General features: G+C 33.7%; 1 protein-coding gene across 1 annotated transcript in view; it reads right to left on the bottom strand.

Moving 5' to 3' along the window:
- Nucleotides 1-4599: 4599 nt before the first annotated feature.
- Nucleotides 4600-13881, bottom strand: part of LOC144973481 (uncharacterized) — a 36021-nt gene continuing 26739 nt past the window's right edge. The window contains exons 16-19 of the mRNA XM_078915961.1: nt 11866-11948; nt 11275-11341; nt 9686-9710; nt 4600-7228 (exon numbers count right to left, since the gene is read on the bottom strand). Of these exons, the coding sequence (XP_078772087.1) occupies nt 7194-7228; nt 9686-9710; nt 11275-11341; nt 11866-11948 (210 nt within the window). The 3' untranslated portion in view covers nt 4600-7193. The remainder of the gene's footprint in view (nt 7229-9685; nt 9711-11274; nt 11342-11865; nt 11949-13881) is intronic.

Genomic DNA, 13881 nt, shown 5'->3' with positions numbered 1-13881 from the left:
ACTGAACTTTTACGGGAACGCATCAACCGACCCATATCTAAGCGTTGAACTCCATTATAAAGATATTAGGTCCTTAATTTTTATTTTTTCAGTTCGGCAGTTGATTGGAAAATAAACTACGGTTTTCTAACATATTGAATTCCGCAACTATACAGAAAATCGGCAACCCTGATTAATTCTCCATCATTATGGGAATCAAATAGCCCTGATCTTTTTCTATTTTTGTCTTTAAAAAATTCAATGTTCAGCACCTGTTTCTTCCAGACATCATACTGACTTTGAGACAATGGCCAGAGTTGAGTGGTGAATAAAGTAAGTCCTTCATAGCCATTTGGCCCATGGGGCCGGGCCGGAGTTTATCCTAGGTTTCTAAAGAAAAGAAAAAAAGAGATTTTATATAGCACAATATCCACTAAAAGTGCACAAAGCGCTTTCTTTACCATGAAACGGACAATAGCAATTGATTTTTTCCCTTTGGACAGGACACTAGTCTATCGCAAAGCACTGTGCAGAGATCAAATCCATAAAATCACATTCTGCTATCATAAAAATAGAACTGTCTAAATATATAAATATTACATTCAAATTCAAACACAATGGCATATATGACGTAATCATCAATATCCTTTGTTTCACTTTACGTTCCCCTGAATGAAGAAAAGAAAAGAAAAAGTAGTACTCATGAAGCTGGAGTTTATCCCGGTTTCTATAGTGTGACATATGGACAATAGCAATTGCTTGCTCCCTTGGAATAGGACGCTAATCTCTTGCAAAATACTCTCCACCAGATCTAACAGACCCAGCTATCTAATAACTGCTAGGTGGACAGGAAGGAGTCCGAAAAAAAAATATTGCGACTTTTCCAGGGATCGATCTCAGTCCATTTGGTTGTGAAGTGAGTGCTCTACCAACTGAGCTATCGAGACCCCCCTTGATTGGCTTACCGTTTGTTTGTTTTTTAATACTAAAAAAAAAACAGCAACAAATAAATTAAAATAAATACAAATTAAATAGAAATTCAAATAAAACATGACATTTCATAATTGTAAATCAAATAATTAAAGCAGTTTTTACAATGGCACTCGTCATTATTGGAACTTTAAAAAAAAAATACAACAGAATTAAATTATGAAATTAGGAAGGAGTAAGTCCTGTATAACTTGACTTACTTGACTTAGATGCCTTTCGCGTCTCGACCGAAAGATCGGGTCGCCTTGGCTGTTTCCAGTATTTCCTGTGTGAGGTGTCTCCAATATTGCCGGTCCTCTGCTAGGGTTCTCAGATTTTCAAGGTCCCCTGCCGTTATGAGACTAATGCTTTGTCCAAGTGTTGTGAGGTTTTTGTTTAGGATCACGGGGAGTGTTGTGATCGGTCTTCCTCTGAAAAGGTTCCCGTGTTTTTGGAAGTATCCCGACATGGCTTGGTTTGCTGGTATGTTTTTGTCCCTGCGTAGTATGTGACCAAAAAGTTGCCATCGTTGTTGTAAAATGTCAAGGGAGATTGGTCTTTCTTTTGTGATCTTATAGAGTGATTCATTTGAGATCTTTTTTGGGTATTTGATGTCCAGTACCCTTCTTAGCTGTGTGCGATGGAAGGCATCCAGATGTTCTTCTTCGGATTTTGTCAACGCCCAAGTGCCGCAGTTATACAGAAGTACCGGTTTTACAAGAGCATGGTACAGTTTCAGTTTGGTTTTTCTCTTTATTTTGTCACCTCTAATCCATACATTGGTGAGTTTACTGAGTGCGGCGTTTGATAGCTGTTTTCTTCTTTGTACATCCTCGGTGTCTCCAATTAGTGAGCCGACTTTCTTTGTTCTTTTCCATTCCTCTTTGTTCCTCGATATTGTTGTAAATTCGGTTTTATTGGCATTGACTTGGAGGTTATATTTCATGAGGGTATTTTGTATGATGTCTATATTTGCTGGTGTTGATCCAATAAAATCGACATCATCTGCATAGGCGATTTCTCTAGGGATTGCGTTCTCAATATGAGTCGTTGGTTTTGGAATGACTTTTCGAACTTCTTTCAGAGCGTGTTCTAAGTATATTGTGAACAGAATCGGGCTCAGACTATCTCCTTGGGGGTCCCGATGTTACTTTCGAACTGCGTCTGTTTTGTGGCCCCGTATATCCTTGGTTGTATCTTTGTGTTGCTGAGGAGAAATCGGATTATTCGGAGCTCGTCTTCGTCTACTATTTCTGTTAATATCTCCAAAAGTTTTCCTCTGTCGATCGTATCAAAGGCTGCGGACATATCGATTCCGGATATTGTTATGGATATGTTTTCTTTGAGTGCCTTTGCTGCCAACCATTTATGTGTCCATACAACGTCCGATGTGCTTCGGTCTTGGCGAAACCCGCTTTGGCTATGTGATCGATAATTTTCTATTTTCGGTCTAATTCTGTTGAGGACAATAGTTGACAGTGTTTTTCTTATGGTATTCAGTAATGTTATTGGGCGCAGGTTGTTTACGGGTCCTTTCGTTTTTCCTGGTTTTTGTATTGTAATTAGGACACCGCTGTTTATGTCCCAGTCTTTGTGTGTTGAGAATGTTTTGTTCATTATGTTTGCAATGCTCAGATCCAGGGAGAGGGTACCGCATTTCAGCAATTCAGCGGGAATTTCATCTTCGCCTGGGGATCTGTTATTGTTTAGGCACTTTATGCTATTTCTAACTTCAGTTGTTGTGATGCGGTTGTTTAGGTCTCTAGGGTTTCCTGAGAAGGGCGATATTTGTGAGACTTGTTTGTGAAATTTCTGCTGGAAGTGGTCAGTTACAATGTCAAGGATATCGTTGGGATTTGTTGTCTGTTTGCCAAATTTATCCTGTAGTTTTGGGTTCTCGAATGGTTTTCGGTTCAGAGATTTCGTCGCTTTGAACATAGACGATGCGTTATTTTTGGACTTTTCTATGTCTTCCACTTTTTTGTCTAATTCCTCGTTTCTGTGTTTTATTGTAAGTGATCGAATTGAATGCAGTATTTTGTTTCGTTCCGTTTTCAGGTTTATTATTTCTTCCGAGTCTTTCGTGTTTTGTATCCTGATCCTAAGTTCTTTTTGTTGCCGCGATAGATCGTTAATAGCGATGTTAGGCGTTCGATTTGGTTTGTTCTTAGTTGTATTAATAGAGCCTGCACTTTCTTCCCCCGCATATTTCATTGCCGCTTGCGTCTCTTTCCATTCATTGTTTGGATTACTGTTTTGCTTTATTTTCCATAGACTTGAGTTAAGTTCATATTGGTAATGAATGCGACATTCTCGCTCATTTACTATTTTTGCCGTGTTTATTTTGACTGCCGTTTTACCTTTCTGTCTTCGTTGTCTGTACACATTTATGTTGAAATTCGTTTTTACAAGTTTGTGATCGGATGTTAGCAGTGTACCACCGTATGATCGCGAGTTGGTTGAGTAGTGTTTATGGCGGTGTCGACATATGATATAGTCTATTTGGTTGTGTATTGTTATCATTTTGTCTTGGGTTTGGTCTTTCCTTTGTCCTACCCATGTTGTCTGGTGTCTTGATGGGTGGTTGAAAGCACTGTTTGTTATGAAAAGTTTTCTCTGTTCACAGAACTGGACTAATTTTTCTCCGTTATCGTTACGTTTTCCTTTTGAGTATGATCCTAAACATAGTGTGTCACTGTCGAGACGTTTTCCTACTTTGGCATTAAAATCTCCAGCAATTATTAATATTGATTTGTTTCCTATTTTGTTCAGTGTATCGTCTAGGTCTTTGTAAAATTTATCAGTTTCCTCTGGGTATTGTTTTGCGCGTTGACTTGTTGGTGCGTAAACATTTACGATTGAGATAGTGAACGTCTTCTTACCGTGATCGTCTTTGTTACCGTTATTCTGGTTCCTTGAATTGATCTTACACTTAAGCTCAAGAACACATATTCTGTCCGAAACATTCCATTCGTCACTAGTCAAATCCCTGCAGTTTTTATTTATGAGAAATCCACATCCATAGTGAGGTGAACTGGAAGCAAAGCACAGCAGTCTGTGACCATTTATTGTTTGGTCGACGCCATCTTGGATCTTCGTCTCTTGTAAACACAACACATCGATTTTATAACTTTCTAAATCTTGACACAGTTGTTCCTTTCGAATGTTACTTTTAATAGATCTTAAGTTAAAAGTTCCAATATTAAGATTAGTCCACATCAGGTAAAAATTAAAGATCCCACACAGTGAATAAATGGAAACATAAGACTATCCACTGAGCCGAAGCTCAATGTCAACAGGTGTCAGCCATGTTGTCCTGTATAATCTGACTAAAAATAAAAAATACCAAAAAGTGTTGGAACGATTAAATGCGAGCTTTTCCGTGATACAAAAATATCCCTTAAATGTGCCCCAGTCGCTTTATAAAAGGTGTCGAAGAATTTTTAATAATAAAATGGAATAAAAGCTTCAATTTTTTAAAATATACAAAAACAGATGATGTGGACGTTTCAGGTCTTCCCTTAACAGCGCCATCCTCTCTCATCTCTCATTTGTCTCTAGTGTCTCATTCATCATGTTTTGTTGACTAAGGGGAAACCCGAAATGTCCATATAATCTATATTCGAAAATTAATTTCAAGCCTCTACTCTATTTTTTATTTTTGTCTTTTATGGTTTGTTTTTATTTTGATTAATCTTAAGGGATTTACGGCGCTTGCAGCACATTTAGGTCATATCAGCGCCTGTAAAAAGAAAGAAGATGGGAAAGTCAAATAATTCTAGATGTACAATTAAAAGCACACGAGAAAAATAAAGACAAAGGGGAATAGTTCAAATAGGGAAAAAAGGTAGATAACAAGAGCACACCATTAATGGACTTAATTTGAGATCACCTAAAAGTCTTATCCAGACACCAGCACAGGTCCCCACTAAAAGGAACACATTGACATGTTTACAAGATATGTTCAAAAGAAAGAAAAAAATAAAAAAATCAGTAGATAACAGAGAGATGATTTACAAGGAGAAAAATATCACCTCCCTAAGTAAACATTATACATTTGACTGTTTCCCTCTTAGCCAAGGACTCCAGCAAGGACACCAGCCAGTTGTTGTTTTTTCTTTGAGATCCAAGCAGCAACATTCAAGTTATAATGGGTCTGAAGCCAACAATAAAACTGAACGTGCATGATGAGAGTCTTACAACCGTTAAGTTTAAGTTGTGCTTGTAATTTCTTCTATACCCAAAAATTAGTTCTATAATCAACAAAGTGAAGGTTGAGCAAGTATTTAAATTATGTACAAATTTGATGTCATTTGGAGAAATAGTAATTTTTTTTTAAAAAGAGAAGTTGATGGGAGAAATAATGTTGAAAAGTAAAACTGGGAAATGCCAAGAAAAAAATTGTGTTGTTGGGGTGAATCACCTTAATTACACCATTCTCGCATCCCCCATTCATCATTTTTGTTGATAAAGGGGGAACCCAAAACGTCCACATTATCTGTCTTCATTTAATAAATTGAAGCTTCTATTTCATTTCCTATTCTTATTTACTTACTTATACGAACCAGCGACCACCTGAGCTCTAGCCTTTCGGTCTTCATTTCCTATTCAAAACTAACACTATACATTTGACTGTTACCCTCCCAGCCAAGGATCTGGCAAAGGTCAATCAAAACCAAGTAATCTCATTCCAAGACAAAGACAGAGAGCAATTCAGAAAACAGAAAATGGGGGATAGAAGACAAAGCAAGCAAACCTCTTAGCCACCAAATATTTTGTGTAAAATAAAATTGTACAGATCTATACAAACTAATATGTAAAATTATGAACTGCAAATGAGGTTTTTTTTTTAAACCTTGGGTTTGGATTAATTAATTCTCCTCATTTGTGTCAAAATGTAGATTGAAATAGTGTTTATCCCTGTTTCGATAGCGTGAAACGGACAATAGCAATTGCTTGCTACCCTTTAGATAGGATGCTAGTCTGTCACAGTACTTTCTGCGAGATCTAACAGAGAAAAATCTCGACTGCATCCGGAATTGATCTTGGTCCCTTTGCGTGTGAAGCGAGTGCTCTACCAACTGAGCTATCGGGACCTCCAGTGTGTAAAATTAAATCCTACATATCCATGCAAACTTAATTGTAAAATTGGGAACTGCAAAGAATGTGGATTGTAATGGTGTAAATGTATTGCGTAAAATAAAATCATACAGATCTATGCAAACTTAAAAGTAAGATTGAAAACTGCAAATGAACATCTAAAAAGACTTGAGTTTGGATTAAACCTCCACATTTACATACTGTGGTTAAAAGGTGGTTCGTGTTAATAAGTGGATTGTAATGATGGAAATATTTTGCATAAAACAAAACCATACAGATCTGTGCAAACTTAACTCTTTCAGCTCTGAGGCTATATTCGCATTTCCATCACAAAATGGCTGACACCTGATTGAGGCAGCATGAGAATGACAAGCTAAGACAAAGCAACATTTGAATTAGGCGCAAAATCTCAAATAAAATACCCCCCTGAGGCCAATTGAATGATCTGATGAAAGAAATGGTACCAATGGTTCAATTTATAGTACTTTCGTAGAAAGTAGGATTGGATTACATCATTATTTTTGCCTTTCAAGACTGGCTGCACTATGCGGCCATTAGCCAGTAGAACAGATTCTGCTCTGGCTTCACAGTGTGGCCAATGGCGCTGAAATAGTTAAATTGGAAACTGCAAATGATTTTTTTAAAAAAATATTTAAAGGCTGTGGTGTTGAATAAACCTCCTCAGTTAAAGAGTCAAAAAGTTATCCATTTTATGTGTAGATGGCAATAGTGTAAATATTTTGTGTAAAATAAAATCATACAGATCTATGCAAAACTTAATTGTAAAATTGAGAACTGCAATGAATTCTTTAAAAAAGGTTTGGGTTTAGATTAAACTTCCTAATAGAAATAGTGAAAGAAAATTGCTTCCTACTAATATGTGGATGGCAAATAGTGTAAGTATTTTACGTAAAATAGAAACATACAGATCAATGCAGGCTTAATTTTTGATCAATGGCAGTGTCTGGTCACATTTAAAAATGGAATAACAAACTAGCAAGAAATGGAAACTAATTCATGATAAAAGCAACACTTCAAATGATGCAAAAGAACGTTGAATGTACTAGCCTCTACACATTGCTTGATGATGTTGAAATTCTTCTCTTTGTCGAAAAAAAAAAAAAAAAATTAAATGTTGACCGCTTTTACAGGTACCAGTGAGTCCTCTCAAACCCTTGAGCTGACAGAATAGAAAAGAGTGATATCTATATAGCCATGACGAAAAGGGTTATGATGGTGACGATGACGATGGGAATGATACTGATGTTGAAAGAAAGTGTTGATAACTATGAGAATTTTTATTTTTTTTAATGTAAACACTGAGTTATAACCCAACCAAGACGTTTGATAACGCTAATGGTGGAAACTAATATTGGCAATGATGATAACAGCAAAATATTTAAGAATTAGAAAATTCAACCAAATCTTGTCCTTCAAAAGTATAGCGGTAAATGAACAGTAGCAACATTTAGATTGGATACTAGACAAACCATAAGTACTTCCACCAGATCTAACAGATCCAATTAGCTAATCAACGCTGGGAGGACTGGGGGTCAAAGACAATCTCCTATATATATATATACTAGTATCAATAATAAATATACACTTTTTTAACTAATATTGTATGAATATATATTTGTATATTATAACCTATGTGTATCATAGTACCATATCTTCATTTGTAGTTGTAAGGTTTGGTTGACTGTTGGAACCCTTAATTAATTAAAATGTACCTCAAAAATGTGAGTAACACAGTTACATACAGTATAAATTTTGAAAACGAATGAAAATTTAATAAATATCCTGGCGTCATTCATTTGTGAAGTAAATCTAATTCATGTAAGATAAGTCCCGTTTTCAAATACAGCATGCTCTCCTACATGGAATTGGTAATTGGCAGCTGTTTAGGAATGTAATTATAGTGTCTAGTGTGAACATTGTTTTATTTGCGCTCAATAACGGAATTGGATACATTTTTCCAACAATCTATCGATTTAGATCAATTATTCAATCACGTTTAATAAGTTCACAATATTGTCTAAATGAAATCTTGTTTACAATAGCTTTGGAGATGTGGCATGTCTGTTTAAGTGAAAATAGGATTTAGAAAAAATAATGAATACATGGTTTTAGAATTTATGCTGGATAGTATTTGCAAACCAGTAGGACATTTACTATAATTGTCTTATAGTCCTCTGCTTATTCCACCCCACACCATCACTTGTCCATATCCTCTGTTTTGGGGATTCCAAGACACAAGAAACGTGAAATCGCTCGTGTGATCTTCGGTAACAACGTAATCTACCGTCAGATCTTCCAATCACAAAGTGTGATTAATCTGAGAAGAGAACAAATGACCACGCATGCATTGTCCAGCGCAGATGAGCACAAGCCCACTGAAGACGGGCCAGCCAGAAGAGAAACAAATGACCATGCATGCATTGTCCAGCGCAGATGAGCACGAGCCCACTGAAGACGGGCCAGCCAGAAGAGAACAAATGACCACGCATGCATTGTCCAGCGCAGATGAGCACGGCCCACTGAAGACGGGCCAGCCGGAAGAGAACAAATGACCACACATGCATTGTCCAGCGCAGATGAGCACGCGCCCACTGAAGACGGGCCAGCCAGAAGAGAACAAATGACCACGCATGCATTGTCCAGGGCAGATGAACACAGGCCCACTGAAGACGGGCCAGCCATAAGAGAATGAATGACCACGCATACATTGTCCAGCGCAGATGAGCACGGGCCCACTGAAGACGGCCAACCGGTATTGCGCTCTAAGAAGTTGTCGCATCAACGGACGTTTGCGATTATGTCATGCTCTCTAAGTCTGCAACAAACAGTGTGTCGACTAATTCGTGCACCTGGGAACTTGAGCGCAGTTTCAGTCGCTGTCCTAAAACAATCCCGTAGATGTAGGGTGCGTATAAAACGGTCCTCACCTTGTGTTGTTACTCATGGTCTGCCAGTTCGATTTCGGTCCCTTACCGTTTGTGTTATTCAAATGATCCACTAAAAATATATAGATTTCCTTGTGATATTAAAATTCTTGCAATGTACAGACTGTCAGTTGAAGAACCCAATGCACAGCACGCTTTATAACTAAGTGGTGGAACGCGTAATAATGTGGCAATTGTATGGTATTCCTGAAAATATTCTAAGAAACTATGAAAAATTCATACCACTTTCCTTCCACAGTAAGGGTAAAGTATACAGTAGCCACGTGAGGATTCGGTCTAAAACAAAACTCATATCAGTACTTCACAGCAATGTAACAATCAGCAAATTAGCAATCAACCGGAGAACAGTAAGACGATTAAAGTATACATATCTTGACGCGATATATATATATATATATATATATATATATATATATATATATATATATAATATATATATATATATATATATATATATATATATATATATATATATATATATATATATCCGGGACTCATGCCAGTCCCAACCCAATGCTTGTGAGGCAAAGGCTCTGGCAAGTGAGCTATCGGAAACCTTAATTAAAATTATCAAATGTAACCTCAAAATGTGTCCCGTTAACACAGTTATTCAAGCAGGAAAACCAGTTTATAAAACAGAACTGAACAAATGTATAATATAATCTACTCACCTATACTGCAGAGTATAATCTTTGCCTGAAATACAAATCATACAATGTCATGTGAAGAAAAAGTCGAAACTTTTCAAATAGATGCAGACCTGCCTACTTGGAAATTTAAAAAATTGGTAATTTTTAGGAGATAAAAATTATAGTAGCTACAGTTGACTTTAAAAACCCTTTATTTACCCTCATAAGGATTGGATAACTTTTCTTAAAATCATGCATTTGGCATCAACTTTCAGTTTCAATAAGTTTTAATAGAGATGCTCACAAAGTTCTGAAATTGAAGCCAATTTGTTTAAATTTTACTTTTTTGTAATAGTAGGCAGGTCTGTAATATAACAGGCATTAGGGGAACAAAATAATGATTTTTTTAGGAATTTATGCGTATAAGGTTATTTCAAACCAGAGGCAATTTGCCATAAAGGTTTTATATCTATAAGCTTCTGTAAAGGAAAAACAAATGGAAATACAAAATTCATACAATTGTCTTTGGCATATTTCTGTAACCATCCATCTCCAACAAGTATCACGCCAGGTGAATATTTGGTGCTAAAAATTAAATTGATATCCAAATAATCAAATTTGATTAAATTAAAATTTATTTATTTGGGGAGAGTGATTATATTTTCTTTAAAAATCAACAAAGGAAATTTTGTATTTCTGGGCAATCTAAATTTAATTTGTCTCCTTACCAAATATTTACCGGGTTTTCATTGAGAAATTAGGGCGCAGGCACCGGTGTAAGATAAAAATTTGAACAAGTGTGTTGAAATGGTTCCAGACAAAGCAAGAAAGAAAAATGCGAGAGAAAAAAATAATTTTTTGGGATGGGTTTTTTTCTTCTTGTACTGTTCTTTCTTGCTTTGTTAAGATCTTTGTGATTTCATTGAAACATCTTACCCATCCAACATAAACATTTTTTTAAAACTCTAACCCAAGCTGATTAAATAATACTATACCTGAAATACATGCTATATAAAAAGAAGAAGAAGAAGAAGAAGAAGAAGAAGAAAAGTAACACTAATAATAATAATAATAATAATAATAATAATAATATAAAAATAAAAAATAATAATAATAATAATAATAATAATAATAATAATAATAATAATAATAATAATAATAATAATAATAATAATAATAATAATACATTGTATTTGGTAAGCCCTCTGCAATAACACGAGGAAGTGCTTTACAGGGGCATCAACATATCGATTTCGAAAAGAACAAAGTCTTAAGATGCTTTTTAAACATTTCTTCCAAAGAATAATGGCATAATTATTTTGGAAGTTTGTTCCAGGGGGTTGGGATTTTCCCATAAAAAAGAGCGTCTTCCCCATGATCCGTAACAGCTCTTTCCTAAGGTAGCAAGCAATTTTCCATCGAATGACGAGTGAAGAGCTCGGGTTGATGTGTATATATGTGCAGCTTTCTTAAACAGACGTTTTTCTATGAGGATGGTAGACAGAGGCAAACAATAACTTAACTCTCGCGAGTTCACCCTCACTGAAAATAGAAAAAATTTGTTCGATTTTCCATGCATATGAACTCGAGAGAGATAAACAATATATATATGAAATAGACTGAATAAATACCTGTGGTGCCTCCACTGATTCAAAGACGTAACATTTGAAGTCTTTAGCCATGTTGCACGTAGTTTCCCTGTTTAAACCAAATTTTTTTAAAAGAAAACAAATTATCAGTATTTTAAATCAGTTACTGCTGTCAAAATTGCAGGCACTCGTCTGCCTTAGATAAAAATTGCTGTACTTTTTACTTTTTCTTTCAAATCCTGTCATTACCCTTTAGAGCACATGGACTTTGGTATAAAGGTTGGTTTTTAAAACTTTTCTATTGTACGACGTGTTCTGGTCTTAAACTTTTAAAACGTACGCCTTTTGATTCAAAATTAAATTAAATCAAATATTAAATTCCTTATATTCATCCCAGAGGCGAAATTTGTCTTTAGGGGTCTATTCCAAGGGAAGACTGGAATAACCCAGGCATCGATTGCAGTGCAACATTGCAAAGTGAACCATGGCCAGTTGTCTTGCTCAAGGTCACACAGTGAGTTGAACTAGGTACCTATCTGGTATGAGGCAATGACCATACACCACTGAGCCACACTCCCCCCCCCCCCCCTCCATCTTCTATCAAAGACTAGCATAGTAAAAGAGTTAGATTACCCAGCAATGTAACCAAAGAAGACCATCATGTCAGTCCTTCTCCCGCAGGCTGAGATCTCTGTGTAAGAATGATTCAACATGACCTGTGGAAACAATACAGGAAACCTTTGTAAAGCGTAATAATAATAATAATAATAATAATAATAATAATAATAATAATAATAATAATAATAATAATAATAATAATAATAATAATAATATATAATATAATAATAATAATAATAATATAATAATAATAATAATAATATAATAATAATATAATAATAATGAAATAATAATAATGATATTAATATATAATAAATAATAATATAATAATAATATAGTATTAATAATGACAATAATGATAATACTATCATAATAATAATAATAATAATAATAATAATAATAATAATAATAATAATAATAATAGTATTAATAATAACAATAATGATAATATAATATAATAATAATAATAATAATAATAATAATAATAATAATAATAATAATAATATAATAATAATAATAATAATAATAATAATAATAATAATGATGATGATAATAATAATAATAATGATATTAATAATAATAATAATAATAATATAATAATAATAATAATAATAATAATAATAATAATAATAGTATTAATAATAATAATAATGATAATATAATCATAATAATAATAATAATAATAATAATAATAATAATAATAATAATAATAATAATAATAATAATAATAATAATAATAATAATAATAATAAAATAATAATAATAATAATAATAATAATAAATAATAATAATAATAATAATAATAATGATGATGATAATCTATAATTTGTTAAAATAGGGTTGGGGATCAACAATGTTCCGAACAGCTAATGTAAAATATTTATCATCAAGCACAGACTTACTGATATATATATAAAACTATTTTTCACAGACTGATATAGGAGTAACTTGCAAGCTCTCTTTTTATTTCAGGCTAATTCTATCATCTCCTTGACTCAAATTAATACGAATAAAATTTGACAGCTCATAATTAAAGCACGGTGATTAATAATAATAATAATATATATATATATAATAAATAATAATAATAATAATAATAATAATAATAATATATAATACTTTATTAATAATAATTATAATATATATAAATATAATAATAATAAATATAATATTATTGCATCCCAAAAAGGAAATTTTTTGTACAGACGTGTTATAATTTACACAATAAGATAAAAATACAATGGAAATAGGATGTGTATATAAAAAAGGAGCAGCTCCATAACCAGAGCTGCGCTTTATAATATGAATACTTTCAACACTGTAAAATAGTTAAAACTGTCACTATAAATTGAAAATTGAAAAGATTGCAAAACAAATAAATTAATTAATAAATTAATATTTACATTTTTTAAAAGTAAAAATGCGAAATAATTATATAAAATGATTATTGCTTGTTGTTATAAAGCCTAATACTGGACGGCAGAAAAGATTTTCGGTGTCTCTCTGTTTTCATTGAAATAGAGAAAGGGCGACCACTTCTTTCTGACATAATAACTGATGGTCTTAGTGGATGATACTGGTCATTTAATATTTTAGTTATTTTATTTATACAAAATTCCTCGTATAAAAGATCTCCGTCGTCAACATCATTTATATAGCGTTTAATGGATTTTTTAATATTTGAATTTATTTTGTTCCTTTCCACTGCTAAGCAATTGCCTCCCCAAGCTGTTATACAAAATGACACAACACTTTTGATTACTGCTCTATAAAATAATGTGCAGAGGGTTTTATCTATTCTAAACTGAGAGAGTTTTGATAAAAAATATGTACGTCTGCACATCTTATGCCTAATTATTTTCAAGTGTTCATCCCACTTGAGCCTGTCATCAATCGTTACATCAAGGTATTTGTAGTGAGGAACTCGCTGGACAAATTGGTCCCTTAATTTTAACGGTTCTATCGGTTCCTTCACTCGCCTAAAGTCAATCACCAGCTCCTTTGACTTGCTTATGTTAAGCTCTAGGTTGA

The sequence above is a fragment of the Berghia stephanieae genome, chromosome 5, assembly GCF_034508935.2.
Source record: "Berghia stephanieae isolate SIO BIC M18660-M18661 chromosome 5, UCSD_Bste_1.3, whole genome shotgun sequence".
In the NCBI taxonomy this organism is placed as follows: domain Eukaryota; kingdom Metazoa; phylum Mollusca; class Gastropoda; order Nudibranchia; family Aeolidiidae; genus Berghia; species Berghia stephanieae.
This window is presented reverse-complemented; position numbering and strand designations above follow the sequence as displayed.